Below are 26,518 nucleotides of genomic sequence, written 5' to 3'. Positions count from 1 at the left end.
TCATATGTTAATGAGGGGTCTGCCAGCAGCGCGGGGTGACAGCCGGGGAGATGGGGCGGGGTCCGAGACGGGGACACGAGGGTAGGGACACGGGGAGGACACAGGGGAACGAGGAGGGGGGGGACATGGGGGGAACACATGGGGGCCACCTGGGGAGGTGGGGGCCGGAGGGACACGAGAGGGGTGACACGAGGTGAGGGGTCCTGCGGGGACGCGGGCGGTCCCGACCCACGGCCCAGGCGCGGCGGTCCCGGGGCGGTCCCGGCCGGTCTCGCCCCACGCCCACGCCCGGCCCCGCGTGCGGAAGCTCTGGGCGGCGGCCCCGGGACCGGCCCCGAGCGCAGGTGAGATCCGGGGCCGCTCCCGAGGTGGGGGGCCCCAGGTGGGTGCCCATGAGGAGGGGGGGCCGCGGGAGTGGAGCCGTGACGGGGCGATGCTGAGATGGCCGAGAAATCCTCGGGGACAGCGCCCCGTCCGTGCGACACGCGTGGGGGACAGGCGGGGATCCTCAGGGCTGCTCTCCCCTCGCGGCTCCTGTCGCTGCACAGGGACCATGGCCGGGACTTCACATGTCCCCGTGTCCCCCATGTGTCCCCCCCATCCCTCGCGTGTCACCCGCTGTGTTCTGCCCTGTCTCTGTGTCCCCCGTCCCCCTTCATCCTGTGACCGTGTCCCCTCCATCCCATGTCCCTGTGTCCTCATGTCACCCCTGTGTCCCTCCTCCCTTCCCCATGTCCCCTGTCTCTCGTATGTTTCCCATGTCTCTCCACGTCCTCGTGTCCTCACTGTGTCCCCCCGTGTCGCTACATGTGGCCCTCATCTTTCTTGTGTCCCCTGTCCCATGTCCCCCCGTCCCCCTCACGTCTCACATTCCCCGTGTCCCACTCTCCCCCTATCCCTCGTGTCCCCTTGTCCCTCCAGTCCCTCCTGTCCCCTCCCCTTCTCAGCTCCACTTTTCTTTCACTGAAGCCACCGCAGCTTCTGCTTTCGGGGTGTGGGTGACGCCCCCAACGCCCACGCTGGACACAGAGCTGGGGCGGGGGGGCCTCACCCACCCTGCTGGCCTGAAAGCGGAACCTCGGGGCGGGGAGTCCGGTTCGGGCCCGGTTCCTCTTTCGGGACCGGGGGTGGCAGGCAGGGTCACGAGGTGCCCCCGGTGTCCCCAGGCCATGGACCCCCCCCGGCGGGTGCGCCTCAAGCCCTGGCTGGTGGCCCAGGTGAGCAGCCGGCGCTTCCCGGGGCTCCGCTGGCTCGACCCTGAGCACCGGCGCTTCGTCATCCCCTGGGGACACGCCACCAGGAACCCCCCGGGACCCCAGGACCACGACACCATCTTCAAGGTGACACCGCGGGACTCGGAGTGACAGCGGGGACGTGGGATGGGGACAGTGCGGGCGTGGGGGACATGGGATGACGGGGGTGATGCGTGTCAGGGTCACAAGGGGGACACGGCATGGGGACAGTAGGGATATGGGGGAAAGGGAACGGGGGTGACAGAGTGATGGGTAACAGTGGGAACATGGGATGGGTGACAATGGGGGACAAGGGACAGGAGTGACAGGGTGATGGGTGACGAGGGACACACGGTGGGGGTGACAAGGATCATGGGGGGACATGGGATGGGTGGTGTCAGTGGGGTGAGGTGGCGAGGGGGACCTGGGACACGCAGGCTGTGGGTGCCGGGCGCTGACCCCCCCGGTCAGGCGTGGGCACAGGAGACGGGCCGGTTCCGGGCCGGGGACCCGCCAGACCCCCCTCGCTGGAAGGCCACGCTGCGCTGTGCCCTCAACAAGAGCCGCGAGTTCCGGCTGCTGCTGGACGGGCCCCGCGGGTCCCCGGCCCAGCCCTTCCGCATCTACGAGCTCTGCGAGGAGTCCCCCGGGGGCGCAGGTACGGGGGGCTCTGGGGAGAGCCCTGAGCAGCCCCCGAAGTCCCAGCACCCCGCAAGGACCTGACGTCCCGCCAGTACCCCACACCCACAAAGCCCCAGCGCCCCGTGAGGTCCCAGACCCCCGGCAGCCCCCCATACCCTACCAGGACCCAGCGCCCCCAGACACCTGGCCCCCCACAAGGGGCCCACCCTCTCTCTCTGAAGCCTCGGTGCCCCTCAATATCCACCTCAGCACCCCCCAGTTCCCTCTGCATTTCCCAGCCCCTCTCTCCCTTGCAGATGGGGGGGACGAGGATGACTATGGCTGCAGCGGGGAGGAAGATGTCAGCCAGGTATCTGGGGGGGGCTCAGGGTGGGGGAATCCCCAAACCGGGGACACCTCAGGATGGCAGGAGGGTCCCTGTAACACCCACTCTGCCCTGCAGCTCCAGAAGATGACATCCCTGAGCATCGATGGTGAGTGGGGTGCTCAGGGTGTCGGGTGGGCACTCAGGGTGTCAGGGGGTTGGGTTGTGCCCTCTGACTCCCCTCTCTGCTCTAGACACGCAGCACGGGGGGGACCTGCTGCCCCCTTACCCCTGGTCCAAGGAGGAGCCCCCTCCCTTTGCCAGCTGCTGCCCCCCAGGGGGGCCCTTTGGACCTCCCCCCCCGGCACTGCTCCAGGGGGAGGCGGGGGGCACCCATGGGACCCCCGAGCTGCTCCCCGGCACCCTCCCTGAGACGGGGCCCCCCCTGGGTCCCCCGGGGCCCTCGTCCACCTGCCCGGTGGCACCGACAGAGCACCTGATCCCTGACCTGCTTGTCAGCCCCCACATGCTGCCACGTGAGCAGGGGCTTGGGGGTGCATTGGGGTGGTCATGGGGCGGTCATGGGTGTGGGGAGGTCATGTGGCAGCTGCAAGGGTGGGGGTGGCCATGGGGTGGTGGGACAGAGGTGGCCACGGGATGGAGTGGCCACAGGCTCGCTGGGTGAGGGTGGCTGTATTGGGGTGGGTACAGAGCGGCTGTGGGATGGAGGAGGGTGGCCAGAGCTGGATGGGTGGGTGGGGGTGGCCAGCTGGAGCGGCCCTGGGGTGCTCCCTGGCTCCCGCTGACCCCGTGGCCCTCCGGCAGTGACTGACCTGGAGCTGAAGTTCCAGTACCGGGGCCGCCAGGTCTGTGCCCTGACCGTCAGCAACCCGCACGGCTGCCGGCTGTTCCACAGCAGCCTGGAGCCCACGCGGGAGCAGGAGGAGCTCTTCGGGCCCCTGACGCTGGAGCAGGTGCCCTTCCCGTCTCCCGACGCCATTCCCAACGAGAAGCAGCGCTTCTACACCCACCAGCTGCTGGATGTGCTGGACCGAGGGCTCATCCTGGAGCTCCAGGGCCAGGATCTCTTCGCCCTGCGGCTCTGCCAGTGCAAGGTCTTCTGGACAGGGCCCTGTGCTGCTCCCCAGCCCGGCCCCAACCCCATCCAGAGGGAGAGAAGGACCAAGCTCTTCAGCCTCGAGGGCTTCCTCAATGGTCAGAGGGGAAGGGAGGGTGGCCCTGTGTCCCTTGAGGGCAATGGATTGGGATGGAGAGGTCAGCTGGGGTGGGGGGACAGCAGGCACAAGGGCACCTGGTAGCATGAGGGGGACAAAGGTGTAATGGGAGCACCAGGTGGCACATGGGAACCCGGTGGAATGGGGGAACGGAGCTGGGATGGGGAGCACTGGCTGGCTCTCGGAGTTGCCCTCAGTTGCCGTGGGTGGGGAGGCGGTGGCCCAAGCAGGCGCGAGTCCTGTCCCTCAGCTCAGCCTCGGGCCCCACAGGCCTCATCCAGTTCCAGAAGGGGCAGACCCCCACCCCGCCCCCTTTTGAGATCTTCCTCTGCTTTGGCGAGGAGTGGCCGGACCAGAAGCCCAAGGAGAAGAAGCTGATCACGGTGCAGGTGAGGGGCCGGGCCCCGCGGTGACACGGGGGGTGTCCCTGCCCGGTGTCCCTGCCCGCGGTGACCCCTCGACTCCCGCAGGTGGTGCCGGTGGCGGCGCGGCTGCTGCTGGAGATGTTCTCCGGGGAGCTGTCCTGGTCGGCCGACAGCATCCCGCTGCAGATCTCGCACCCCGACCTCAAGGACAGGATGGTGGAGCAGTTCAAAGAGCTGCACCAGCTGTGGCAGAGCCACCAGCGGCTGCCGCCGGCGCAGCCTCCGCCCTGCGCCTCCGCAGGGCCCTGGGCGCTGCCGCCCGGCCCCCTGCCCCACTGACAGGGACACGGGGACAGCCCTGGCACTGCCAGCCGGGTGAGTCGCTCCGCGGCCATCTCGGCTGGTGAGGCCGGGGCCACCCAGCACCATCCTCATCCCTGTCCCCACCCTGTCCCTGTCCCAGTCTCCCCAGAGCTGCCAGTGACCAGCACCCGGGGTGCTCTGCAGGGAGAGGGACTGTGACCACTCACCTGTGACCACTCACCTGTGACCACCCACCCTGGGGCAGCTCCAGCAGGGCGGGGCGGAGCCGCCGGACCCCTCCCTGCACTCCCCAAGGATCATCCTCCTGGACCTGGAGCCCCCAGGGCTGGGGGGTACTCAGGGCTGGGGGGGCACAAAGCAGCCCCAGCCCTGAGAGAAGAACTAGAGGGGCCTTGGGAGGTCTTAATTTATTTTTTCAGTTTTTTGTTGTTTTTTATTGTTCTCGAGATGGCTACACACCCCCGGAGGGAACCGCATGCGCCCGCCCGCCCTGCCCGCACTCGAGCCACTGCCTCCGACCCCAAAATCAAACCAAAGAAAACCCCAGAAAAAGGGAAAAAAAAAGAAAAAGAAAACCCAAACAAGAAAACAAACTAAAAAAGCAGAACAAAATAAAATATAAATCTCTATTTGCAGAGTCCGTCCCACCTGTGTCGTCTCTGGGAGTCGGCACCAGGCAGGCCACGGTGGGCTCAGGGGGGCAGCGCCCCACGACCCCCAGACTGACCCCCCATCTTCCTAAACAATTTGTACTGTTTGTTTTTTGTTTGTTTCTTTTCCTCCTTTTTTTTTTTTTGTCTCCATTTCACAGAAAGTTTTTTCTACTTTTGCTGCCGGGCGAATCCGAGTGGATCCGTGAGGCTCCCGGTGGGTTTGCAGTTGGGTTCAGGGTGGTGCCTGGGCTGGTGCTCGTGGCGGTGGCCGAGCCCCGGGCCATGAGGCCGCTGGGCAGGCGGGGTCCCCGCCGTCCTCCCGCGGCTCTGGGGCGCGCTGGAGCCCTCGGCTGATTGTGGGACACATTCTTGGGTTGCTGTTTCCTGTCTTCTCCGTAAAGACATTCCTGGGAGGAGGAGGGGAGCATCAGCCCTTTGTCCCCGATGTCCTCTGGGGCAGTGGCCCAGAGCCAGGCCCTTACCTGGAAGACAGGAGCCACGTGGAGCCGGAGCTATCGGAACAGGCGGGTGAAGTCCCTCAGAGCCCAGCAGACTTGTTTACATTCCTCAGCACTGCAAGACAAGGGGGTGACATCAGGGGGTGACCTCAACGGGACGTTTGGGACCCAAGGGAGGTGTCCTGCCGAGGGATGGGAGCTGGGAACGTGGCAGCTCGATTCCAAGGTGCTGGGAGAGCAGAACCATCAGGGGAATCATCAGGGCACAACGAGGTCGGCAGCCCCCGGGATTGTTCCTGGAGACCTGTGTGCCACCACCGTGGTGGCTGGGTGGAAGGAACCAGCTGCCTCTGGGATTTGCCCAGGGATGAGAAGGAGCCAGGCAGAGGGAGCTGATGTTCTCAAAACAGCCGGTGGCCCTGGGAAGGGCCTGGAACAGTGACTCACAGGGACAAGGAGGTGGCTCGGGAAGGGCCAGCGGCTCGCCAGGTATCAGGCCAGGCAGAAAAACCCGTTGGTTGACAGCAAAGGTGGCGTGTGGCCCCCAGGGCTCCGTGTGGCCCCCAGGGCTCCGTGTGGCCCGTGCAGGCAGAGGGCACATCTCAGCAGGGTGAACGGCACGGGCAGGGCTGGGGGCTGCTGGACCCGGCCTGAAGGAGGGACCTTCACTCACCTGGTGACCTGCTTGTGGAAGTCGGTGAGCTGTTTGTGTGTCACCTGGATGGCTCCGCCCGTGGTTTCCTTTGGCAACCCCTTCAGGGAGTTCTCCAGCCAGCGGCAGAACGTCTGTGCCGAAGGACAGGGAGGAACTCGCAACGTGGAGCCCAGCTGGGCTCCCAGGCCCTGCCTCGGCAGAGCTTCAGGGTCCCACTCCTCCCTCTAGGGGCCCCTCCTGTCCCGCCGGGGTCCCTCCTGTCCCCCGGGGTCCCTCCTGTCCCGCCGGGGTCCCTCCTGTCCCCCCGGGGTCCCTCCTGTCCCCCCGGGGTCCCTGCCCTCACCGGGCGGTCGATCTGCATGATCTCCCAGAGCACCTCGGCGACGTCGGGCAGGGTGTAGGGCGGCAGGCAGAAGCAGCACGTCTGCAGGAGCTGGTTCACGAGCTGCTGCCCCAGCTGGGTCATCACCTGGTTGATGAGCTCCTTCCGCACTTCGAAGTCCTCCTCGTGCTGTGGGAGGAAGGAGAAGGGTGGCCAGGGGCTGGGGACAGGGACACACTGGTCCTGGGGACAGGGATAAGCTCCTCGCTCTGCAGGCAACTCCAAGGCTTCCCTGTCAGCAGCACTGGGGAAACCAGGGTAGCTTGTGGGGACAGCAGGACAAGGCTGATGAGGATGATGATGATGGGGCTGATGGAGTTTGGAGCACCTGGGACAGTGGGAGGTGTCCCTGCTATGGCAGGGGTGGCACTGGAGGGTTCCCAGGTCCCTTCCCAACCATTCCATGATTCCATGGTGTCATCATGGAGGAAGAGGCTCCCGAGGAACATCCCCGTGTGTCACTCACGTCGTTGGCCACGCCGGTGTGGATCAGATCCCGCAGGAATTTCATGACACTGCAGTTGGCGTCCCGGTGGTCCAGGGTGGTGGCAGCAATGGCCCACTGCAGGATGGGAATCATCACCTGGCTGCGCAGGAGGGTGACGGGGCTGCGCTGGATGAACCTGCCCGGGAGACACACGGGTGTCAGGGCAGGTCCTGCCTCCTCCCCGCTCCCGTGGGACCCTCCACGAGGGGACAGGGCCAGTGCCCAGTGGCAGGGGGTGGCAGGAGCGTGGTGGCACCTGGCTGCCAGGCGGAACAGGTCATCCACGGTGTCTGGGTGGTTCTGGAGGCCGTTGGGCTGCTCGAGGAGCTGGAAGGTGGGGATGCAGAGAGCCTGGGGAGAACAGAGACCCATCAGCAACTATCTGGGATCACTCCTGAAACTGTTCCACAAGGAACAGCGTCCCAGTCCTGGAAGTGTCCACGGACAGGCTGGAGTGGGCTTGGGACAATCTGGGGTAGTGGAAGGTGACCCTGCCCATGGACAGGCCTCAAGGTCCCTTCCCACCCAAAGCGGTTTGAGATTCTATACGGATTGGATATTAGGGAAAATTCCTCCTGGAAAGGGCTGTCCAGCCCTGGCACAGCTGCACAGGACAGGGGTGCAGTCCCCATCCCTGGAGGGATTTAAAAGCTGCGTGGAGGTGGCACTTGGGGACAGGTCGGTGGTGGCCTTGGCAGTGCTGGGGACAGTTGGAAACAATGTGGCGTGAGGATTTCCCAGCCCAAGTGATGCCGTGACTTGGGCAGGGCCCTACCTGCAGCATGTCGAGCAGGCCCTGCCTGCAGCCCTCCTCCATGCCATACTCATCCACCAGGATGCTGCCCAGGTAGAGGAAACAGGAGTGCTGGTGTTCTCGGTACACATTCACCATCTGGGGAGACAGGAACGCTGCATGGGCACTGCTGGATCTGCCCTGACCCTCCATCCCTCTGAGCCCGGCCTGTGCCAGCCCCCAGCCTGTGCCAGCCCCCAGCCTGTGCCACGCGGGCACATCCCAATGGACTCGCTCAGGTCCTGGGAACATCTCTGCACTGAGGCTCCCTGAGCCAGCACTGCTTCTCCACAGAAGCTTTTCCTCGAGCCGGGTGGAGCAGGGAACACCCAGCTCTGGGATTCACGGATCCTTCCCTCAGGCTGGCTTACCTCCCCAAGGAGCTGCACCATGCAGGCTTTCACACACTCCTCCTGAATCACACACACACACACAGGGCTCCACAACCTCCCAGCATCCCCCACCTCTTCCAAAGCCTCTTTCCTCCCCAAGAGTTTATGCTGGAATTACCCAGACTGACAGGATTCACTGCAGCACTTCCCAGTGCCCACAGCCATCTCTGCGACCTGAGCGAGCCCCCCAAGCTCGCAGTGTCCCCCCGTCCCCAGCAGTGTCCCCCCATCCCCAGCAGCGTCCTCCCCATCCCCAGCAGTGTCCCTGACCCCCAGCAGTGTCCCCGAGCCCCAGCAGTGTCCCCGAGCCCCAGCCCCACCTGGGTGACGAGGGGCTGCAGCAGTGCAGCCGAGCCCTTGCCCACGCAGCGCACGGCGAAGCGCAGGCAGCGGCAGCAGCGCTCCACGATGCGGTTGTCGGCACTGTGCTTGTTCAGGGTCTCCGACAGCACCGGCCAGATCTGGGCACGGACAGGTAGGAAGGGTCACACCTGACCCTCAGACAACCCCCCCCCCCAACTCCCTCCCGGCCCCCAAAACACCCAGATCCCAGTGGGGGATGGCAGGTGAGGGAGAAAAGGTTCCTGGAGGAGCCTGGAATCGTTTATCCCCTCCAGTGCAGTGCGGCAAAGGGGACACGGGCAGGGAAATCAAACACCCGAGACATTCCCACAGCCAGGGCCCTTTCCAGAGAGTTGAAGCCTCAAACTTCCCTCTCCAGGAGGGTGCTCACAGCTCCCCTCCCGTGCAGCCCTGGGTACACACATGGATCTGCTGGCAGCCAGGGACTGGGGACACTGTACAACACCCCAGGTGCCCCCACAGCTGGAAACCCCCACCCCAGAACCCCTGACCAGAGCCCTCTCCCCAAAACCCAGCCCTCTCCCACGCACCTCCTGAATGACTTTTTGGCACGGGTGGACCTGGCCGTTCTCGACAATGGGGTTGGTGTGTCTGTGGGAACAGGCAACGGTTAAGGGGGGGCTGGGATTAAAGCCAAGGAAAAGGGCTGGAGCTGTGGGAAGTGGACCAGGAATTGGCTTGGGGGGCACCTCGGGAGCTGGAACTGGGGAAGTAGAGACTCCCAGCCCACTCCCCAAGGGCTGGGGAGAAGGAGGTGCTGCAGATCCAGGCTCTGGGGGAGCAGCAGTGCCCCAGCTCCCTCCTCACCTGAAGATGACGGCGAGTCGATCCAGGGGCACTGTAGGGTCTGAGGAGAGGCCATTGCTTGGCTCCTGGGACAGCAGCTGGAAAGGGAAAAAGACAGGATTTCAGGAGCACAGGTAACACCCTGTGCCCAGGGAAGACACTGCCTGGACACTGACCCCACCTCTGCACCTCCTCAGGTGGGTGGGGCTTGGGCAGGGCTCAGTCCTGTGTGGGTGCTGCCCCCATGGAACAAGTGACAGGATGGGAGGGAACGGCCTCAGGCTGTGACAGGGCAGACTCAGGGTGGATATTGGGGAAATTCTTCCGGAAAAGCCGTGTGGATGTGGCACTTGGGGACACAATGGTGGCCCTGGCAGTGATGGGAACGGTTGGACTCAAGGGGCTCCAGGGGCTTCTCCAACCCGAACAATTCCACTACTCTAGGATACACCTGTGGCTCTGAGGACACAGTTGCTGTAGCAGGGCTGGGACCTGGCCACGGTCCCCACTGTCCCCTCCCGGCTGCTGTCCCCCCACGCAGACTCACCTTCTTGAGCGCCAGCACCTGCACGGCGCAGAGCTCGCTCAGGCACTCCGAGATCTTCTCCAGGGGCAGCCGGGCCAGCACCAGCGCTGTCCCTGCAAGGACACACAGGGCTCAGGGACAGGGATGCAGCACTGGAGGGGTGATGACATTCCCAGATGGAACGGCTGTGGGACAAGGGCAGGGCCTGCGAGGGTTCCCCCGCAGCTGAGCCTGGCTCTGGTTGAACCAGACACTGAAACATTTCAGTCCCAACAGGGAGTGATGCTGGCAGGAGGGACAGCATGAGGCCAACAGATGCCACAAGCACATCTGGGCCGCCCATGTGTCCCCAGTGTCCCTGTCCCAGTCCAGAGCACCATGAGATCCTGGGGAGCTCCAGTGAAAACACTTCGGGGCTCCCAGCCATGGAACACGAGGAGTCAACCACCCCAGGGAAAACCTCCCTGGCTTGGGAATTCCTGGCTTGTTCTAAGGGAGGGGGAGCAAACCCTGTGGCAGGGAGAGGAGCAGCTCGGACAGCGCTGGGGTATCCAGTGGAACAAGTGGATTTTTGTCTCCTCTCCCATGGCAGCACAGGACTACAGGGAAGGCTCCCTGGCTCTGGGTAAAGGCTCCAGCAGCACTGGAATTCACTGGAAACCTGAGGCCCATGGTAACCAACAGTCCAGTGAGACACCAACACTCCGAGTGTAAACTGGAGTTAAAAATCTCCATTCTTGAGCCCAAACTCTCTAAAATGACCAATACTCCCAAATTTTCACCCTGTGTGTCCAGCAGGTGATTCCCAGAGTTTGGATGGAGCAGTGACCTGCTGCCAGCCTGGCTCTCAGCACTTCCCACATGCTCTTCCCACACATCCAGCCCAAGACAGTCCCTGAGCTCAGGGATGGGGACAGTTACCAACCCAGGATTTATTTCTGCCTCCAGCCCCAAGGGAACTCCTGAGGACGTTCTGCATGTGGAATGGGACTTGGGGCACATCAGGACAAACACTGTGAGGACAGGGCTCAGCACCCTGGGGTGCACAGCTCCCGTGGATACCCCAGCAGATAGATCCCATAGATAACCCAGTAGTTCCTGTAGATACCCTAGCAGTTTCCATGGATATCCTGGCAGATCCCTCGGATGCCCCTGCAGATCCCAGGGATAACTCCTCAGATCCCACAGGTAACCCCACAAGTAACTTTCCCGATATAACCCCGCAGATAACTCCCCAGATCCCACAGGGACCCCACCGATCCCACAGATAACTCCTCAGATCCCAAAGATAACCCCACAGGTAACCCCACAGGTAACCCCCCAGCCGACCCCCCGGACACCCACCCTTGAGCAGCCCCACGGCAGCCTCGGGGGACAGAGCGAAGGAGTCGAGGGCACGGGCGATCTCCAGCAGCCCCGAGAAGTGCTGGGCCATGTGGTCGCGGCACACGGAGCAGATGTTGTGGATGGCCTTGGCCGCGGCCGACGCCAGGCGCCGGTCACACAGCCCCTTCATCAGGTAGCCCAGCACGGGATCTGCGGGCACAGGGGGTCAGGGGGCGGCAGGAGGGGGTCGGGGGGGGGCTCAAGGGTGCGGGACTCACCCAGGAACTGCGGGTTCCTGTCCACCACCTCGCTCATCTCGCCCACCAGCTCGATGCTGGTGTAGCGCACGGCCGTGTGCACCGACTCGGGCAGCCGCACCACGCCCTCCAGCACCTCCACCAGCGTCGGGTTGTTCTCCCTGCGGGACAGGCTGGGCTCAGCGCCCGGGGCGGGCAGAGCCTGGGGCGGGCAGAGCCGCGATCCGCAGAGAACTGAACGGGAATGGGACTGGGAGCACACCGGGACAGACCCTGTGAGATGGGGCTCAGCCCCACGGACACCAGTGCCACAGCAGGGGACAGACAGGGAACACTGACCACCTCCAGGGAGAGCCCCAGCTCTGCCAGGGGGTTCGAGGCTGGGATTGGGCGATCCTGGGCTGGGCTGGTGGGGGCAGAGCTCCCAGTGCTTCCAGCCAGCACTTCCAGGAACAAGACATTGGAAAAACGAGCAGGAGCAAACTCAACACAGATAGCAGGAGCTGGTGACGTGAAGGGACTGAGGGGACTCCTCCACGTGCCAGGGGGACAGGACTCCCAGCCTCACAAGGAAGGGAGGGAGGGTGTTACCATGGGAAAAAGAGTGACAGCAATCAGCCTCCCAGGGAAGAGAGGGATGGGGATCAGTGTCCCAGGGCTGGGAGGGACAGCATTCCCAGCCCAGGGAAGGCCAGCTGGGTTGTCCCACTGCTGGCAGCACACAGGACTCACTGTGGGCTCACCACCCTGGGTGTCACCTGTCCGTGTTTCCACTGTCACTAACTTAGGAGGAAACATACTTTCAGAAGTGACTTAACCTTCCCTAAAGATACCTACAAAAACTCCACCTGGATGTGGAAGGATCCCCAATGAATGGTTTGCAAACAGACCTCAAAGACCTCAAAGTCCCTGCAGTGCCACCCCTGCCATGCAGAGACACCTCCCACTGTCCCAGCTGCTCCCAGCCCCAATATCCAGCTTGGCTTTAGACACTTCCAGGGACAGGAACATCCTTGGGATATTTGTGGAGTTTGTGTCACATGGAGGCAGCCCTGGCCCCCCTGGACACAGGCAGGACTCACTGGTCGACGCTCTTGGCAATGGAGGCCATGATGAAGAGCACGGCCTCTGTCACCTCCCAGGGCGGGTTCCCGTCCTTGAGCGTTGCATAGAGCTGCGGGAGGGGACAGTCACCGAGGGGCCACCGAGGGGCCACCAACGCCCACCACCAACCCCCCCAAGGCCCTGCTCCTGACCCCTCCCCTCCCCAAACTCCCACCCCAGCTGTGGGCCCGCAGAAACCCCACATTCCACAGACCAGCCTGACACTGTGGGACCACAGTGGCTTTCCGAAAACCAGGAGGTCAGAAACCTCCTGCTGCCCCCACACCTGACAGCTCCTCCTGCACAAGATGTGTGTGCCCCCCTCCAGTCCCAAAGGCAACCAGGGCTCGCTGATCTCCCCTGGCATTTGCCTGCAGCTCACTGCACCGCCCCAAACCCACCTGAGCAAAGCACTCCACGGAGCCCACCAGGAAGATCAGGTCTTTCACCAGGTCCGAGACGCGCATCCGGAACTCCCCGAAGTCGTCGGTCTCCTCCGGGACGCCCTCCTGAGGGAGAGGAGGGACAGCACGAGGGCAGCTCAGGGGAGTTCAGGCTCCCACTCGGCCACAGCCAGGGCAACATCAGCATTCCTGCTCTCCTGTCCCACACCAGGCTGCTGCAGGGACTGGAGTGCTGTGCCCAAGGAAAACACCACCAGCCTGAGCACACGCTGTGTGTTCCTGCTCCAACAAGCAGAGCAAGGGGTGGGAAGCAAGGGGATGAGGAGAGAAGGAGACAATAAACCATCTTAGACTGCATGGCAGAAGAACAGCTGTGGCTAGTGAGCCATGCCAGCCCTACCCAACAAAACTGCCTCAAGCAGGGACAGCACATCCCACAGCCTGGCTGTTCCATAGGGACACACACATCCCAGTGCCCCTAGAGGGTCCCACACATGCCAAGGCTGCTCCAGAGGGCCCTTACGTGGTCAGAGTCCAGCTGGCAGTGCCGTGCCAGCGCATGCAGCAGGCGCTGGATGTAGGCTTTGAAGATGCTGTGGATCACAGCATCATCTGTCTTGTACAGGTGCTCCCCCAGTCTATACCAGAAGTTGAAGGAAATTTCTACCACCTGTTTGAAAAGAAAAATCCAGAATTTTGTTAGCAGCAGAACATTTTTTCCTCACTGTGTCAGTGGCCCTGATGTGGAAACAGAAACCCTCCCTGGGTGCCAGCAGTGGTGGCACCACAGATCTGTGTCGGAGCTGCTGTGTCACACAGTGGTGACACAGGGGCCAGCTCCCCCAGGTCCCCCCAGTTTCTCTGTCAGTCAGTAAAGGGCTTGGGACCCCCAGTGACCCTGAACACCTGCCCCAGTCCTCGGCAGCCAAAGCCAGCCCAGAACCACCCCAGAGAGGGGCGTGGGGCTCTGGGAGCAGCTGGAGCTGGAAGTGCATGCGGCCCCTTTGTCGTGGGCTCTTTTATTTATCGTGTGGTTATTGCACAAAAACCATGAGTGTGGATTTGGTCAGGAGCAGCTGCACAGCTCCCTGTCCCCCTCAGCACTGATGGCACAGGATGAGGGTGTGGCCAAGGAAAACTGAGCTTAACAGACCTGGGAAGGGAGGAAAAGGGTCCCAGGGACCCCAGGGAGCACATGAGGCCTGCTGGAGCTCTGCACCTCCCATGGCAAACCAGACAGGCAGCAGCTTCCATCCACTGAACACAGGCAGGGATCAGCTACTGCCACTTAATTAATGGTTTGGGAAGAATAAAAGGATAAAGAATTAAATAAAGGCTAAAAAGACACCAAAACATGACAAGTTTTGCTCCTAAGGCAGGTGGGCAAGAGCTCTGATGTGAACCAGCATTTCAGTCACTCACAGGGCAAAATTCCCAGGAACCACAAATCCCCACTGAGCTCAACTTTACCATGTGGGAAAGCTCTAACAGGGGTTTTGGAGCTGTACTGGCAACCCCAGACTGCCAGCCCACCCGGAAGGAAACGTGCAGGCAGAGTCCTGCCCACGAGTGCAGAGCAGGAACTCCAGAGCCAGCAGCTCGCGGGGACCGAGGGCACGACTGTGTGGCAGCAGCAGGGAGAGCTCCCCCTGTGCCTGGGCCCAGAGGGGGGACAGGGGCACAGGCCCTGCTCACCTCGTACTGCGGGTGCCCCGCACAGATGAGCAGCAGCTCCAGCGTGCGCAGGTCGCCCAGGCCCTGGCCTGGCGTGCACACGATCTTGTCCAGGAAGGTCTCGCACAGCTCGGTGAACACACGGCAGTAGTTGAGCACCCTGCACAGGGACAAGGGGCTGATCAGCCTCACGGGCTCTACCTGGCCAAAATGTGCCCAGAGCCTCGGCCAGAGCAAGGAAAAACAGCTTCTGCTCCCCTAGCAGCTGGGAGATGCAAATACCGGGTTTCAATAAGCACAATAAGCAAAGCTGCTGAAATACTGATCTGGAACTTCTCCAAAATCCCAGTGCCAGCTGTGAGGGCACGGTTCCAGTCCAGCCCAGCCTCTGGACCTGGGCCCCTCCATGTCTCCCTTGCAGCAAGGGCCCAGACCTGTCCCCAGGATTTGGGTGTGACCCCATGAGTGCCCAGCACAGGGACGGGCACTGCCCACCCCGGTGCCCCCAGCACTGCTGGTGCTCGTGGCACTGGTAGCTCCATTTGGAGGCTGACATGGCCCAGCCGGGTCAGTGCTGTCCTGCCCATCTCTCCCGGCCACACTGAGGTCCCTGTCTCTCACTTGTCCAGGTCCTCCCGTGCCACAGCCATGTGATAGGCACTCTCGAGGGTGAGCACACCCTGGAAGAGCTGCAGGGCCAGGGGCAGGTTGGTCTCCACGTTCTCGATGGCGTAGAGGGCTGAGCACACGCAGTCCGACGCAGCCTCGTGCAGGTTGGAGGAGGTCTTGTCCTGTTGCTGCAAGGCACAAAAGCCCAGCAATTATCACAGAACCACGGAGTCTCCTGAGCTGGGAGGGCCCCCAGGGCTCCCAGACCCAGCTCCTGGCCCTGCACAGACCCCCCAACAATCCCAGCCTGGGCAGCCCTGGGGCCGTGCCCGTTCCCTGGGGAGCCTGGGCAGTGCCAGCCCCTCTGGGGGAGGGAAGAACCTTTGCTGACATCCAGCCTGACCCTCCCTGGCACAGCTCCAGCCATTCCTGGGTGCTGTCCCTGTCACAGGGAGCAGAGACCCGAGCTGCCCCTCCACTGCCTCAACTACACCCTGCAATCAGACAGCAATGAAACCACCAGGTTTTTGTTCTCGTTTCCAAAATGGTTGGATTTGATCTTGGAGCTACTGCAACCCAAACAATTCTGTGGAAACGCTTTGTAGAGGTCCTGCACAGCCACATCCCCCACTACCCCTCACCTGCTTCCCTGGACACTCCAGGGACCCTGGCAAACACAGGAGGGAAAACACCAGCTGGGATCCAGGGCAGCTTGGAAGGAAGGAACCCACCATGCTGCTCATCACCTGGCTGGACAGAGCCATCGCTCCCACTGGGGGGAGAGGAGGGAACTGGGGAGTCCTTGGTGGGGATGGAGATGAGGATTCTCACAAGCACGTATGGAATATTGACCAGGGTCGGTGTGGGGGGAGTCAGTGAATTCCATGGGGGGTGACTGAGCGAGGGGGATTTACAGGGAAGGAGACAGGACACACGGAACCAGGAGAGGGCAGGGAGAAAACAAAGGAGAAGACTCTCTGAGTCCTACTGAACAAAATCTCAATGGATTTGGGAAACAGTTCCTGGTGCCACTGGAGGGAGCAGTGGAGGAAGGAAAAACGCCCCATTTCAAGTGCCATTAACCACTAAAGAGGCTGGTGAGACCCACAGCCTGTCTTGGGAGCAGCTCCTGCTACAGCTCCACTTGAAGCAGGATGCCACGTGGATATTCAGGGTCCTGAATGGATATCTTTCCTTGGAAGCCCTCATTTGCATTTGTCATTGATTAAATCATGCAAATGAGGGATCCTCTGGGAGAGAGGGAGGAGGGACAGACAACCCCTGCAGCAGAAGCCTCCATCCTCCAGGAATTCCTCCCTCTGGCTCCACTCCCTGCCTGCCCAGCCTCAGTGGCACAGGATTCTCCACACCTCTGGCTCTCCCATACTCAGCTGGACAAACACCCCAACACCTCTGAGAGCTGATTTTCCAGGAAGAACGTGTCAGAAAAGGAATACTGCTGTATTGACAATCTGGGAAGAAACCACAATAACCTAGCACCCCTTGAGCTGACCATCAAACCCCAACAGAGGCTTCTGATGCCCAGCCATGAGGATGACAAAACTCAGCTGGCACCTCTGGGTGTGACAAACCTCACCCGAAACCCCCTGGGTGTGACAAACCTCACCTGGCACCCCGTGGGTGTGACAAACCTCACCTGGCACCCCGTGGGCAGCAGCACTTCCCCAACTCAGCTCCCAGCAGGGAGGGACTGCTCGCTCCATGGAGCTGATCCCAGCCCAGAGGGAACCAGAGAGTCCCTGCCTGACACAGGAGGGATGAACCCCTGCCCTACACCTCAATCCTGCTGGGATCCCTCAGTGCCCCCAGCCTGGAACCCCCCTGCTTCCTGGGAAACACTCACCAGCACCTCGAAGAGGAGGGACAGCAGCTTGCTGTTGGCCATGAAGGTGCTGTCCAGGACACCCAGGTTGAACCAGCTGCCCAGGCACCGGAAGATTTTGATGAGCATCTTCTCCTCGTTGCCTGCCTTCTCCACACACGTCACCTGCGGGGACAGGGGAGAGCTGGTGAGGATCTGACTCCAGCAGGTGATCCATGAGGAATAACCAGTAACATCCTCTGGAGTCCATGAGAACATTCCAGAAGCAGGCTGCTCCCAAGGCCCCTGTCACCAACAGCCCTGCACTGAGTGAGAGGGAGGGACAGAGCCCAGACTCTCTGTGCCAGCTCCAGCTGCTGTCACAGGAGCAGCACGAGCAGCTGGAGTGCCTCCCTCAGTGCCACTCCTGCAGGAGCCAGCAGAGCACAGCCACCAGGGATGTTCACACCTACAAACCCCAGTTCAATCCTTCTCCCCACAAACCATCTCTGCAGAGGGAGGCTGGTGCTGAGAGCCAGACCTGTCCCAGGGACATTCCAAAAGTGCCACCCCAGTGTCCAAGCCAGGATGTGCTGAGCAGTGGGATGACAGCAGCTCGTTCCCAGTGCTGGCCAATGCTCCAGCAGAGCCCTGCCCAAAGCCCCGGCCTCCACAGACACAGGGAAAGGGGGAAGAGGTGGACAGGCAGGACATGGAGAAAGATCCCAGACCCCCCTGGACTGGCCCAGGAATCCTTGCACGAGAGCTCACAGAGATGGTCTCTCCTCACTTGACACTTCAGTCCTACAGGCAGAATGTTGGACCTCATCACAGTCCCTGGAATGATGCTTTAACCCCCCATTTTGTAACTGAAAATGAGAATTTGGCATTTAAATCCCACACAGAAAATACAAATTTGGCTCTTTGGGTAGGTGGTGGAAATGCCCATGCTGGCACCAACAGGGAAAGCTCAGGAGAGATTCAGGCAGGTGCAGAGGGAGTAGGAATGTGCAGGGACAGGGCCAGCCCTTGGTGATCCCGTCTCAGCTCTAAGTGACCGTGAGCACCAGAGCGAGGTGACACTGCCTATGTCCCCAGTGCCAGCCAGGATCTCCCAGGGATCCTGGGAAAAGCTGGGGCTGGCTGGGCAGGGTGGCACTGGATGAGGACTCGAGGAAGGTGAAGGAATTTCAGAGTGAGCAAGGACTTGCTCAGACAACTTATCCTAGGAACAAGTGGAACTGGGAAGGGTGGCAGCTGCAGTGGCACTAGCAGGGAAATCCACCAGGGTAAACATGGAATGGGGGAAGAGGCTTCTCCAGCAACACCTGAGCTCTGAGCAGAGGACACAACTCAGCTCCATCTCCTGATCCAGAATAAGGGGAAGCAGCCTCGAGCTGTGCCAGGGAGGCTCAGGTTGGATACTGGAAAAATTCCTTCCTGGAAAGGGCTGTCCATCCCTGGCCCAGCTGCCCAGGGCAGGGGTGGAGTGCCCATGCCTGGAGGGATTTCAGAGCCGTGTGGATGTGGCACTTGGGAACAGGTCAGTGCTGGGCGGTGGTTGGACATGTGGGCTCCGAGGGCTTTTCCAGCCCAAGCAATGCCAGGATCCCGTGAGCTGGGCAGAGGCAGCCCAAGGCCAGCGGGAGGCTCTGCCCAGCCCAGCCCTGCTCACCAGCAGGGACACCACGGTGCTGGAGTAGTAGGCCAGGTCCTCGATGATCTCGGTGCGGCGGTTGGCGCCGATGCGCAGCGAGCGGCTGTGCACCTCCTCGGGCAGCACCGTCAGGATCTCCAGCAGGAAGGGCAGTGATGTCACGTCATTGCTGTACCTGCACCAGCGACAGGGACACCTCAGCACTGGGCACGGCACAGCCAGGGTTGGAGGGGCATCCCCCACCACGGCAGGGCCTGGGATTGGGGGGCTTTAAGGTCCCTTCCCACCCCAAGCATCCCATGGTTGCATATTGCAGGGACTGGAGTCCTGCCTCAAGGACAGCAGTGCCCAGCCACAGCCCTGGCAACAGCAGCCTCTAGGATTGCTCAGCCCAGGGACTTCCAACAGAGCAGTGACAGAAGCTTTCCCAGCCCGTGAGCTCTGGGAGTCCGGGTGCCACTGCCTGGACAAATCCCGTCCCCTCCTGCTGCCAATGGACACGGGGCCGGCCCCAGGGGCTGCTGCTGTCACTGTGCAGCAGCGTGTGCCATCCCGTGGGGACATCTGGGGACACCAAACAGTGGCCAGTTCCAGCCTCGCTGCTCCATTCCACAGCACAGATAGAGCTGAGAGAAGAGGGATCATCCCTAACAAAACAGGGATGAGGAAAAGCGCTGAGTGCTGGGCTGTGAGCAGACAGCCCCTCCTGCCACCACCCAGGGCACCTAAAATCACAGATTATGGGAGAAAAACCTCCCTGCACTGCCCCACACGGGACCAGCTGCCTGCCACACCCCACGGAACAATCCCCAGGAGACAGGAACAGGCACTCACTTCTCCACCAGGGTCTGCACACAGCCCTTCCACGAAGCCATCTGCAGGGCGAGGTCAGCTATTGCCAAAGCGAGCTGGGAGGGAACGGGAGAGCACACGGATCAGTGTGGGGAGTGCTGGGATGTGCCCAGGAGACAGGGCTGGCAGGCAGCTCTGCAATCCACCCCCAGCATCCCTGCCAGATGCAACTCGGGAATCGTTCCCAGCATCGCCCACGGGCAGGGAACTCCGGGATCCATCCCCACCATCCCTGCAGGGAACTGCGGAACTCCGGCTGCCCCGAGGGCTGACATTCCCTGCCAGAACATTCTGGGGCTGCAGGAGCAGCCCGGCCTCAGCCTGGGGGTGTCAGGCCCCTCAGTGCCACAGGAAGGTGTGGATAATGGGAATGAAGGGTGCAGAGAAATCTCCCTGAACACCCAAGGCACTGCTGGGTTTGGTCTCCATGGCAGAGCACAGGTAAAACCCCTGCTCCTCCTCTCTAAACAACAAAGGAGGAAGAAGTAATGGAGTGACTAAAGGGACCAAGTGATGAAGGAGGGAAAACAATCTTGTGCCAGGCAGGGAGCAGGGATCAGCCTTCCCCGTTTTCCAGCCCAGGGACAGCAGTCCCAGAGTGGATGACAGAGCAGAACAAGGAGGGAGCAGCTCCATCCTTCCCCTGCCATCACCCACCTGTGTGACAATGACCGGGGACAGGTCCTTCAAGTTCTGGATGTGGGACAGCAGAGAGTCCCGGAGTGAGGCATGGGAATCCGTGGGGAGCTCATAGAAGGAAGTTTGGATCTTCATCTTCATGGTCTGCGCTGCAAAGTAGCACGACTCCACATCCTGGTGGATCTGCAGCAGCTGGTCCGAGATCTCCCAGGCATGGACCTGAGGGAAAAGCACGGGGTGGTCAGTGGGCAGGGCTGGGGTGGCACTGAGGGGCTGAAGGGGGTCAGGGATCGCAGAGAGTCCAAATTCCCCAATGGAAGCACAGCTCTGTCCTGCCAGGGTGAGCCCAGAGGAAGCCCCGGAGCTGCTCCAGGGCTGGAGCCCCTCAGTTCCCAGGGATCCAGGCTGGGAGAGCTGGGGGTGCTCACCGGGACAGGAGAAGGATCCAGGGGGAGCTCAGAGCCCCTGGCAGGGCCTGGAGGGGCTCCAGGAGAGCTGCACAGGGGCTGGGGACAAGGAGGGACAGCACACAGGGAATGGCTCCCACTGCCAGAGGGCAGGGCTGGCTGGGATCTGGGGAATTGGGAATTGCTGGCTGGGCTGGAATTGCCAGAGCAGCTGAGGCTGCCCCTGGATCCCTGGCAGTGCCCAAGGCCAGGCTGGACAGTGGGAGGTGTCCCTGCCATGGCAGGGCTGGCACTGCAGGGGCCCTGGGGTCCCTTCCCACCCAAACCATTCCAGGATTCCCCAAACACCCCTGACTGCAGAGCCCACACTGTGCTGCCAGCCCAGCTCAGGCTGGGAAGGTGCTGGCACTGGGACACCCAGCCCAGGAGCCAGAGCAGCTTCATAACAGACCTTACATGGGCAGAGACCCCACAGCCCCTCCAGGAGAGCAGATTCCACAGGACCTGGCTCACCTTTGCAGGAAAAGGCAATCAGGGGCTTTTCTGGGCTAAATGGAGTCCAACATGGAAACAAACATGGAGAGAACCCAGCAAGGGACACGTGGCAGGAGGGGGTCGGATAAAGGTCTCCCCAGACTAAAATCATGATATGGAATGCCAGGATTGAGGACACCAGGCCCATCTGAGGGCCCACAGCACGACTCCAGAGCAGAACACGGATGTGCCCAAGAGTTGGAGGAGAGCCAGGCAGGAACCCATGACAGGAACCCTGCCATGGCCTCGGGGCAGCTCCAGACAGTGCCAGGCTGGTCTGCACCCAAAGGCACAGTCCTGACTGTGGGATCAGGGCACTGGTGAGCCAGGAAAACACCAGGTAGACTCCAGAGCCTCCAGGGATGGGAACTTCAAACATCCCTGGCCAGCATGGCTAAAAATCCCAAATCCAACTGATGTATCCCAGAAACCCGGGAGCAAAACTTGCACCAATTCCATGAGCTTCGCCATGGAATTATGCCACAGGACTTCCCTGAGCCCAACCCAGGGTGAAATAAAACCTCTGCCTCCCTAAAACCATCTCTGGTCCTCATTCCAGCCTCACTAAAGAAGGCAATTCCATGACAGCCCTTGGCCAGTCACTCCAACAGCCAAACAGCTCTTTGTCATAAACCACTGCCTGCCCAGCCTGGTTTCCAGCTGCATTCCAGCCTGGAAAGGAAAATAATCCCTTTCCTTTCCCAAACCTCTCCCCCAGGCAGGACAGCAGAGCCCAGAGGCCCCACCAATGCTCCAGACCCAAATCTTGGGCCAGGGCTCCCAGGGCTCTCCAGCATGGCACAGGGGAACAAGAGGGCAACACCAGGCACGACTAGAATGGTCCAGGCTGGTTCCCAGGAAAGCCCAGTCTCTTGCACGTGGAAAAGGAAAATGCTATAGCTGCCAATAGCCAGGGCCTGGTTCCTGATCCCACTCCCAGAATTTCTGCTGGGAGCTCTTTCCACAGCCACTGTAGCCTGGAATGCAGCTGGAGCCAGCTGCAGAACCCAAAGGGCCCAGACAAGCTGGGGAGGGCTGGGACCCTCAGCACCCCACGTGCCCCTCTATTCTCTCCCTTCCTCCCTTTCACAGAATCCTGTGAGCTGGAAAACTCCGGAGCCCATCGAGTCCAAGAGCCCCCCAGCACTGCCAGGGCCACCACTGCCCCATGTCCCCATGTGCCACATCCCCAGGGCTCTTCAGTCCCTCCAGGTTCAACCCCCCCAGCCAGAGGATCCATCCCTGCCACTCCCAGCTGGGAGCTCCCTGCAGCTTCCCAGGGGACACAGCAGTTTTCCCCGTGGAATGCTGCTCCATCACCACCCCTGACCACAGCATGGCCAAGGAGAATCCTTCCAGAGCCTTCAGACAAGCTCCTCTGCTGTTCCCGGGCTCTGATCCTCCTTTCCCAGCTGCCTCCAGGGCCGGAGCTGCTCCAGGGTCAGTAACTCCAGGATCTCCAGCCGCTCCTGGTGTAAAACTCGCCTGGAATGACTCTAACAGGGAGTGAGAAAAACCTGGAGGCACTGCTGCCATAAACGTCCCCCCTGGATTTATTGATCCTCACAGGACATTCCCAAGCTGAGAATAAACAAAAACTTAATCTCAACACCTGCAACAGCCAGAATCCCACCAAAGCCTCTCACTGGACTCTTTCTCTCCTCAGTTAATGGGCTGGAAATTCCCAGTTTGGACGGACATGGTGGCAGAGGGAGATCCTCCCAAACCCACCAACCCCAGGGCACAGGGATAATCCCTCTGGGAGCCCGACTCAGCAAAGAGCACCATTATTAATGGCCTGTGAGCACCAATGACTGCAAGGAGCTGTTTCCATGCCTGAAACTCCTCATGGCACATTCAGGAATTCTATAAAGCCAGAGGATTTCCTTCCCAGAAAGCACTTCCTGAACCCCCACTAAAACCCAAAGCAAGCTCCACTCAATGCACACCAAAACTCTCAGCTCACAGCCGTGGATCCCCACAGAGCATTCTCCCAGGGCTCTGCTCCAGGCACCAGGGATGCAGAGGAACCCCAGCCACGGAGCTGGGGGAGCTGGGACAAGGCCAATCCCCACACTGGGCACAGCTCCTATGCCTCAGGAACCCCCAGCCAGTCTGGAATCAGCCTTCACACAGCTCCCAGCTGCCTGAAGGATCTTCACATTCTGGGATTTAGGTCAGCTTGAACCTTCAGCCGAGCTCTCCAGCGCTGTGCAAGCTCGGAGCTGCTCCGCCACATCCGGCCCCATTTCCCAGGAATAACCAGCAGGAAAGGTGAGAACGAGGCTGCCAGGGGAGCTGACAGACAAACCTGAGCCCCCAGAGCCCTCCAGACCCAAACCTCAGCCCCACGTCCTGCCAGAGATCCCAAGGATGGGAATTGTGGGGATCCTCGGTGCCAAACCTGAACCCCCCTAGAGTGACCCAGGCACCCAAACTCAGCTTTAGGCTTTGCCTTCTCATCCCCACGATGGCTCTGACCAGCCTGGCAAACAGGGCTCAGCACAGCGTCCCTGGCAGTGCCCAAGGCCAGGCTGGACACTGGGACAGTGGGAGGTGTCCCTGCCATGGCAGGGCTGGCACTGCAGGGGCTTTGAGATCCCTTCCCACCCAAACCATCCCGGGATTCTGTGATTACAACTCCAGTGGGAAGCCAACCCCGAGAGCTCGTCCCAGCAGAGGCAAACGGGACAGAAGTGCCCAGGGCGGAGGGCTCTGCAGGGGCACAGGTGTGTGCCACCCCAGGGATGTCACAGGTAGCACCACGGGCTGGCACACAAGAAGATCCAGGCAAACACCCCTTGGGGGGTTAATGCCAGTGCCTCGAACCAGACCAGGGCCTGAGGGACAAATACCAGCCAGGGCCACCAGCCCCACAGTGGCCCCCAAGTCCCACCAGTGTCACCGTGGTCCCCAAGCTGGGAAAGGTCCCTCTGGAGCATCCCAACCCTCCCAGGTCATGCCAGGGGAGCTCCTGCTGTGGAGGGTCACCTCACTGCCCACAGCCAGGGCTGGAATCACTCAGAAGCTGCCAGCAGAGGAAGATGCTGGGCCTGGAACACCTGGAAAATAACTGGGATTCCTTCTGAGACCCTCAGAGGGGACCAGGGTGAACAAGCACAACAAAAGGGGAGAAGCAGGAACGCTGCTGGCCTGGGGCGGGGCTGTGCTGATAACGACATTGTAATCGTTGGTTTTGTTATCAGTAATAGTGCTATTATCACTACTACTGTTATTACTAACATTACATGAAAAGCAGCCCAGGGAAAAGCCCAGGGAAACTGGAGCAGAGATCCTGGTCCTGCAGAGGCTCAGAGAACTCAGGAATACAAACGAGTCCCCAAGAGCCCAAACCGTCCTGGGGATGGGGCAGCCTGGCCTGTGGCTTGGGAATCCTGGGGGTCCCACCCAGGCAACCCCCGGCCCCGCTGGGTGACCCCAGGTCTGGGGGTCCCTGGGATAGGAATTCTGGGGTTCAGGGGAGCCTGGGAAGGGACCCATCCCTGAAATGCAAATCTCCCTCTTCCAGCTGTCCCAGATCTCAGTCTGGCAAAGCCCCTCCCCAGGGGGAAGTGGGGGGAGCAGCTCCCAGACCCCCCCGACCCAGCTATGGATATTCCCGGGAGAACTCTGATGGGAATTGGAGTGTTCCATAGCACTGAAGGGAACTGAGGGGGGAAAAGGGGAAACCAAGAGTTTGTGGGAACAAAGAGCCACAAGATTGGCCAAAGGGCAGGAAGGGGACAGAGCTGGAGCCCAGCAGGAGCTGGGACACACGGAGCAGGGAAGGGAGGGAGTGGGACACGGCTCCTCCTCGTCCCGTGTCACGGAATCTTCTCTCGGCTCCTGGGGAGGGCTTGAGGAAAGGGGAGGGAGCAGGAGGGCAGCACAGAGGGGAAACAGCCACCCCCTGAGGGACAGGGGGACAAAGCAGCTCCAGCTGGACCAGACGAGGCCACAAAACACCGACAAACACCCCAGAGCCGGGAGGAGTTCGGGGAAGGAGCCGGGGGTGTGTCCGGAGGGCTCTGGGGAGGGGAACGAGGCCTTGGCTCCATCCCCTCACGGATGCCGGCGGCTCCCTTGACCCGGCGGCAGGAGAAGCCCTGAGGGAGCCCAGATTCCCCTCCGGGAGCCGATTCCTCCTTCCCAGATACCTCAGGACTCTGCCAAACGTCTCGGCCCCTTGTTCCCGGCGTTAATCACGGAAGCCGGGAATGGTTTGGCTGGGAAGGGACCCCAGAGCCCCTGCAGTGCCAGCCCTGCCATGGCAGGGACACCTCCCACTGTCCCAATGTCCAGCCTGGCCTTGGGCACTGCCAGGGATCCAGGGGCAGCCACAGCTGCTCTGGCAATTCCAGCCCAGGGCCTGCCCACCCTCCCAGCCAGGAATTCCTTCCCAAGATCCCATCCAGCCCTGCCTTCTGGCAGTGGAAGCCATTCCCTGTGTCTCGTCCCTCCAGCCCCAGGAAATTGTCTCTCTCCAGAGCACTCCCAGGGATGGGGCAGCCACAGATCATCGGGAAGCGGCAGCGGCGGGGTAGAGGCTCCCCGGGACCGCCACGGGGCTGCCGTTCCCTGCCCCGCCCCACCCCGGATGGGGCCCGAGGCCTCCCCGCGAGCACGGGCCCGGTACCCGCCGCCCGCGGCTCTCACCGAGCGCTGCAGCTCGCCCAGCCAGCAGCTTGCCCGCTCCTTGCCGCTGGGGTCGGGATCGTGGTAGAGCGCCTGCACAGCCTGCTGGACGAGCTGCAGGCTGGGCCGGCCCGGCCCGCGCTCCATGGCCGGTCCCTCAGCGCCGCCCGCCCGCCGCCATCGCCGCTCCGCGCACCGGACCGGCCCCCGGAAACGCGCCCGCGCGCCTTCCGTTCCGCGTCCTTCCGTTCCGCCGGCCTCCCTCCCCGCTGCCCGCTCCGCTCGGTTCCGTCCCGTTCCGTCTCTCCCATCTCATCTCATCCCATCCCGACCCGACCTGACCCGACCCGTCCCGTCCCATTCCATCGCATCCCGTCCCGCCCTCTCCCATCTCGTCTGTTTGTCCCATCGCATTCCCCCCACTCAAGCCCCGCTCGGAACGCGCTTCCGGCGGTGCGGGGGCCAAATGTGTCCGGGCTCACGCGGCGCGGCGGGAAGCGTCTGCGACCCCCCCTCAAATCGGAACGGGGGGTCCCGGCACCCCCGGCCTGCCCTGAGCACTCTAGGGACCCCCCCCCCCCAATTCCCCCAGCCCGTCCCACGGGGGTCCCGCTGTCCCCACTCTCAGTGACCTGTCCCTGAGGGCTCTCACCCGCCCGCCCTCAGCCCCGGTGAACCGTCCTGAGCGGCTCCACGCCCCCAGACCCATTATCCCAATTCCTGTCCCTCCCAGTCCCTCAGGGCAGCCTGGCCCGGTGTCCCCATCGCTGCCAGGGGTCCCAACAGCCCAGCCGGGCCCCTCTGGGGGCTCCTGCGGGACCAGGGCTGGCCCCTGCTCCCCATGCCAGGACATGCTCTGATTGTTATGGAATAGAAATTATTAATCATGGAGACAATTAAATCCCAGCTCGCGGGGGGCCTCAGGTCCCAGAGCCCACAGTCCCCTCGATAAAACCCCACCAAAGGGGTCTGTGCCCACGGGTGCCTCAGGATCGCACTGG

The 26,518-nt window shown here is 61.9% G+C and overlaps 2 protein-coding genes and 1 long non-coding RNA gene across 5 annotated transcripts in view; 2 read left to right on the top strand and 1 right to left on the bottom strand.

Moving 5' to 3' along the window:
* Positions 1-29: 29 nt before the first annotated feature.
* Positions 30-4,739, top strand: IRF5 (interferon regulatory factor 5). 3 transcript variants are annotated; one of them, XM_088166022.1, is made up of 9 exons: positions 30-81; positions 1,167-1,340; positions 1,704-1,890; positions 2,171-2,223; positions 2,317-2,347; positions 2,433-2,714; positions 3,004-3,393; positions 3,684-3,802; positions 3,884-4,739. In XM_088166022.1, the coding sequence occupies exons 2-9, from the start codon at positions 1,170-1,172 to the stop codon at positions 4,115-4,117; spliced, it is 1,467 nt and encodes a 488-aa protein (XP_088022148.1). In that variant the 5' UTR covers positions 30-81; positions 1,167-1,169; the 3' UTR covers positions 4,118-4,739. The 3 variants fall into 3 exon arrangements, with proteins under 3 accessions (XP_088022148.1, XP_088022147.1, XP_014746235.2); XM_088166021.1 differs by lacking the exon at positions 30-81 and adding an exon at positions 194-344; XM_014890749.2 differs by lacking the exons at positions 30-81; positions 3,684-3,802; positions 3,884-4,739 and having other exon boundaries at positions 416-1,340; positions 3,004-3,665.
* Positions 4,493-25,713, bottom strand: TNPO3 (transportin 3). Its single transcript, XM_088166020.1, has 23 exons — positions 25,539-25,713; positions 19,960-20,160; positions 19,285-19,358; positions 18,469-18,625; positions 16,836-16,979; positions 14,984-15,159; positions 14,384-14,522; positions 13,212-13,358; positions 12,686-12,793; positions 12,263-12,354; positions 11,202-11,341; positions 10,942-11,133; positions 9,619-9,710; positions 9,093-9,169; positions 8,816-8,876; positions 8,243-8,383; positions 7,513-7,629; positions 6,994-7,088; positions 6,717-6,873; positions 6,212-6,379; positions 5,887-5,999; positions 5,238-5,328; positions 4,493-5,162 (listed from the first exon to the last, which is right to left on the bottom strand). Exons 1-22 carry the CDS (start codon positions 25,662-25,664, stop codon positions 5,268-5,270), a joined length of 2,778 nt encoding a protein of 925 aa, XP_088022146.1. The 5' UTR covers positions 25,665-25,713; the 3' UTR covers positions 4,493-5,162; positions 5,238-5,267.
* Positions 20,555-26,518, top strand: part of LOC148223808 (uncharacterized) — a 135,342-nt gene continuing 129,378 nt past the window's right edge. Inside the window, exon 1 of the long non-coding RNA XR_015804128.1 lies at positions 20,555-20,614. This is a non-coding gene — a long non-coding RNA (uncharacterized LOC148223808). The remainder of the gene's footprint in view (positions 20,615-26,518) is intronic.

This window comes from Sturnus vulgaris, chromosome 5 (genome assembly GCF_052056855.1).
Source record: "Sturnus vulgaris isolate bStuVul1 chromosome 5, bStuVul1.hap1, whole genome shotgun sequence".
Taxonomy (NCBI): domain Eukaryota; kingdom Metazoa; phylum Chordata; class Aves; order Passeriformes; family Sturnidae; genus Sturnus; species Sturnus vulgaris.
This window is presented reverse-complemented; position numbering and strand designations above follow the sequence as displayed.

Bases quoted from the DNA above. Each gene is read 5' to 3' on its own strand.
- TNPO3 (XM_088166020.1), bottom strand. From the start codon at position 25,664: ATGGAGCGCGGGCCGGGCCGGCCCAGCCTGCAGCTCGTCCAGCAGGCT. The intron at 14,523-14,983 runs GTGAGAGACAGG...GTCCCTGTGCAG, and splicing joins GCACGGGAGGACCTGGACAA to GGTGCTCAACTACTGCCGTG. The intron at 5,329-5,886 runs GTGAGTGAAGGT...CTTGTCTTGCAG, and splicing joins TTCCACAAGCAGGTCACCAG to TGCTGAGGAATGTAAACAAG.
- IRF5 (XM_014890749.2), top strand. From the start codon at position 570: ATGTCCCCGTGTCCCCCATGTGTCCCCCCCATCCCTCGCGTGTCACCC. The intron at 1,891-2,170 runs GTACGGGGGGCT...TCTCCCTTGCAG, and splicing joins GGAGTCCCCCGGGGGCGCAG to ATGGGGGGGACGAGGATGAC. The intron at 2,715-3,003 runs GTGAGCAGGGGC...GCCCTCCGGCAG, and splicing joins CAGCCCCCACATGCTGCCAC to TGACTGACCTGGAGCTGAAG.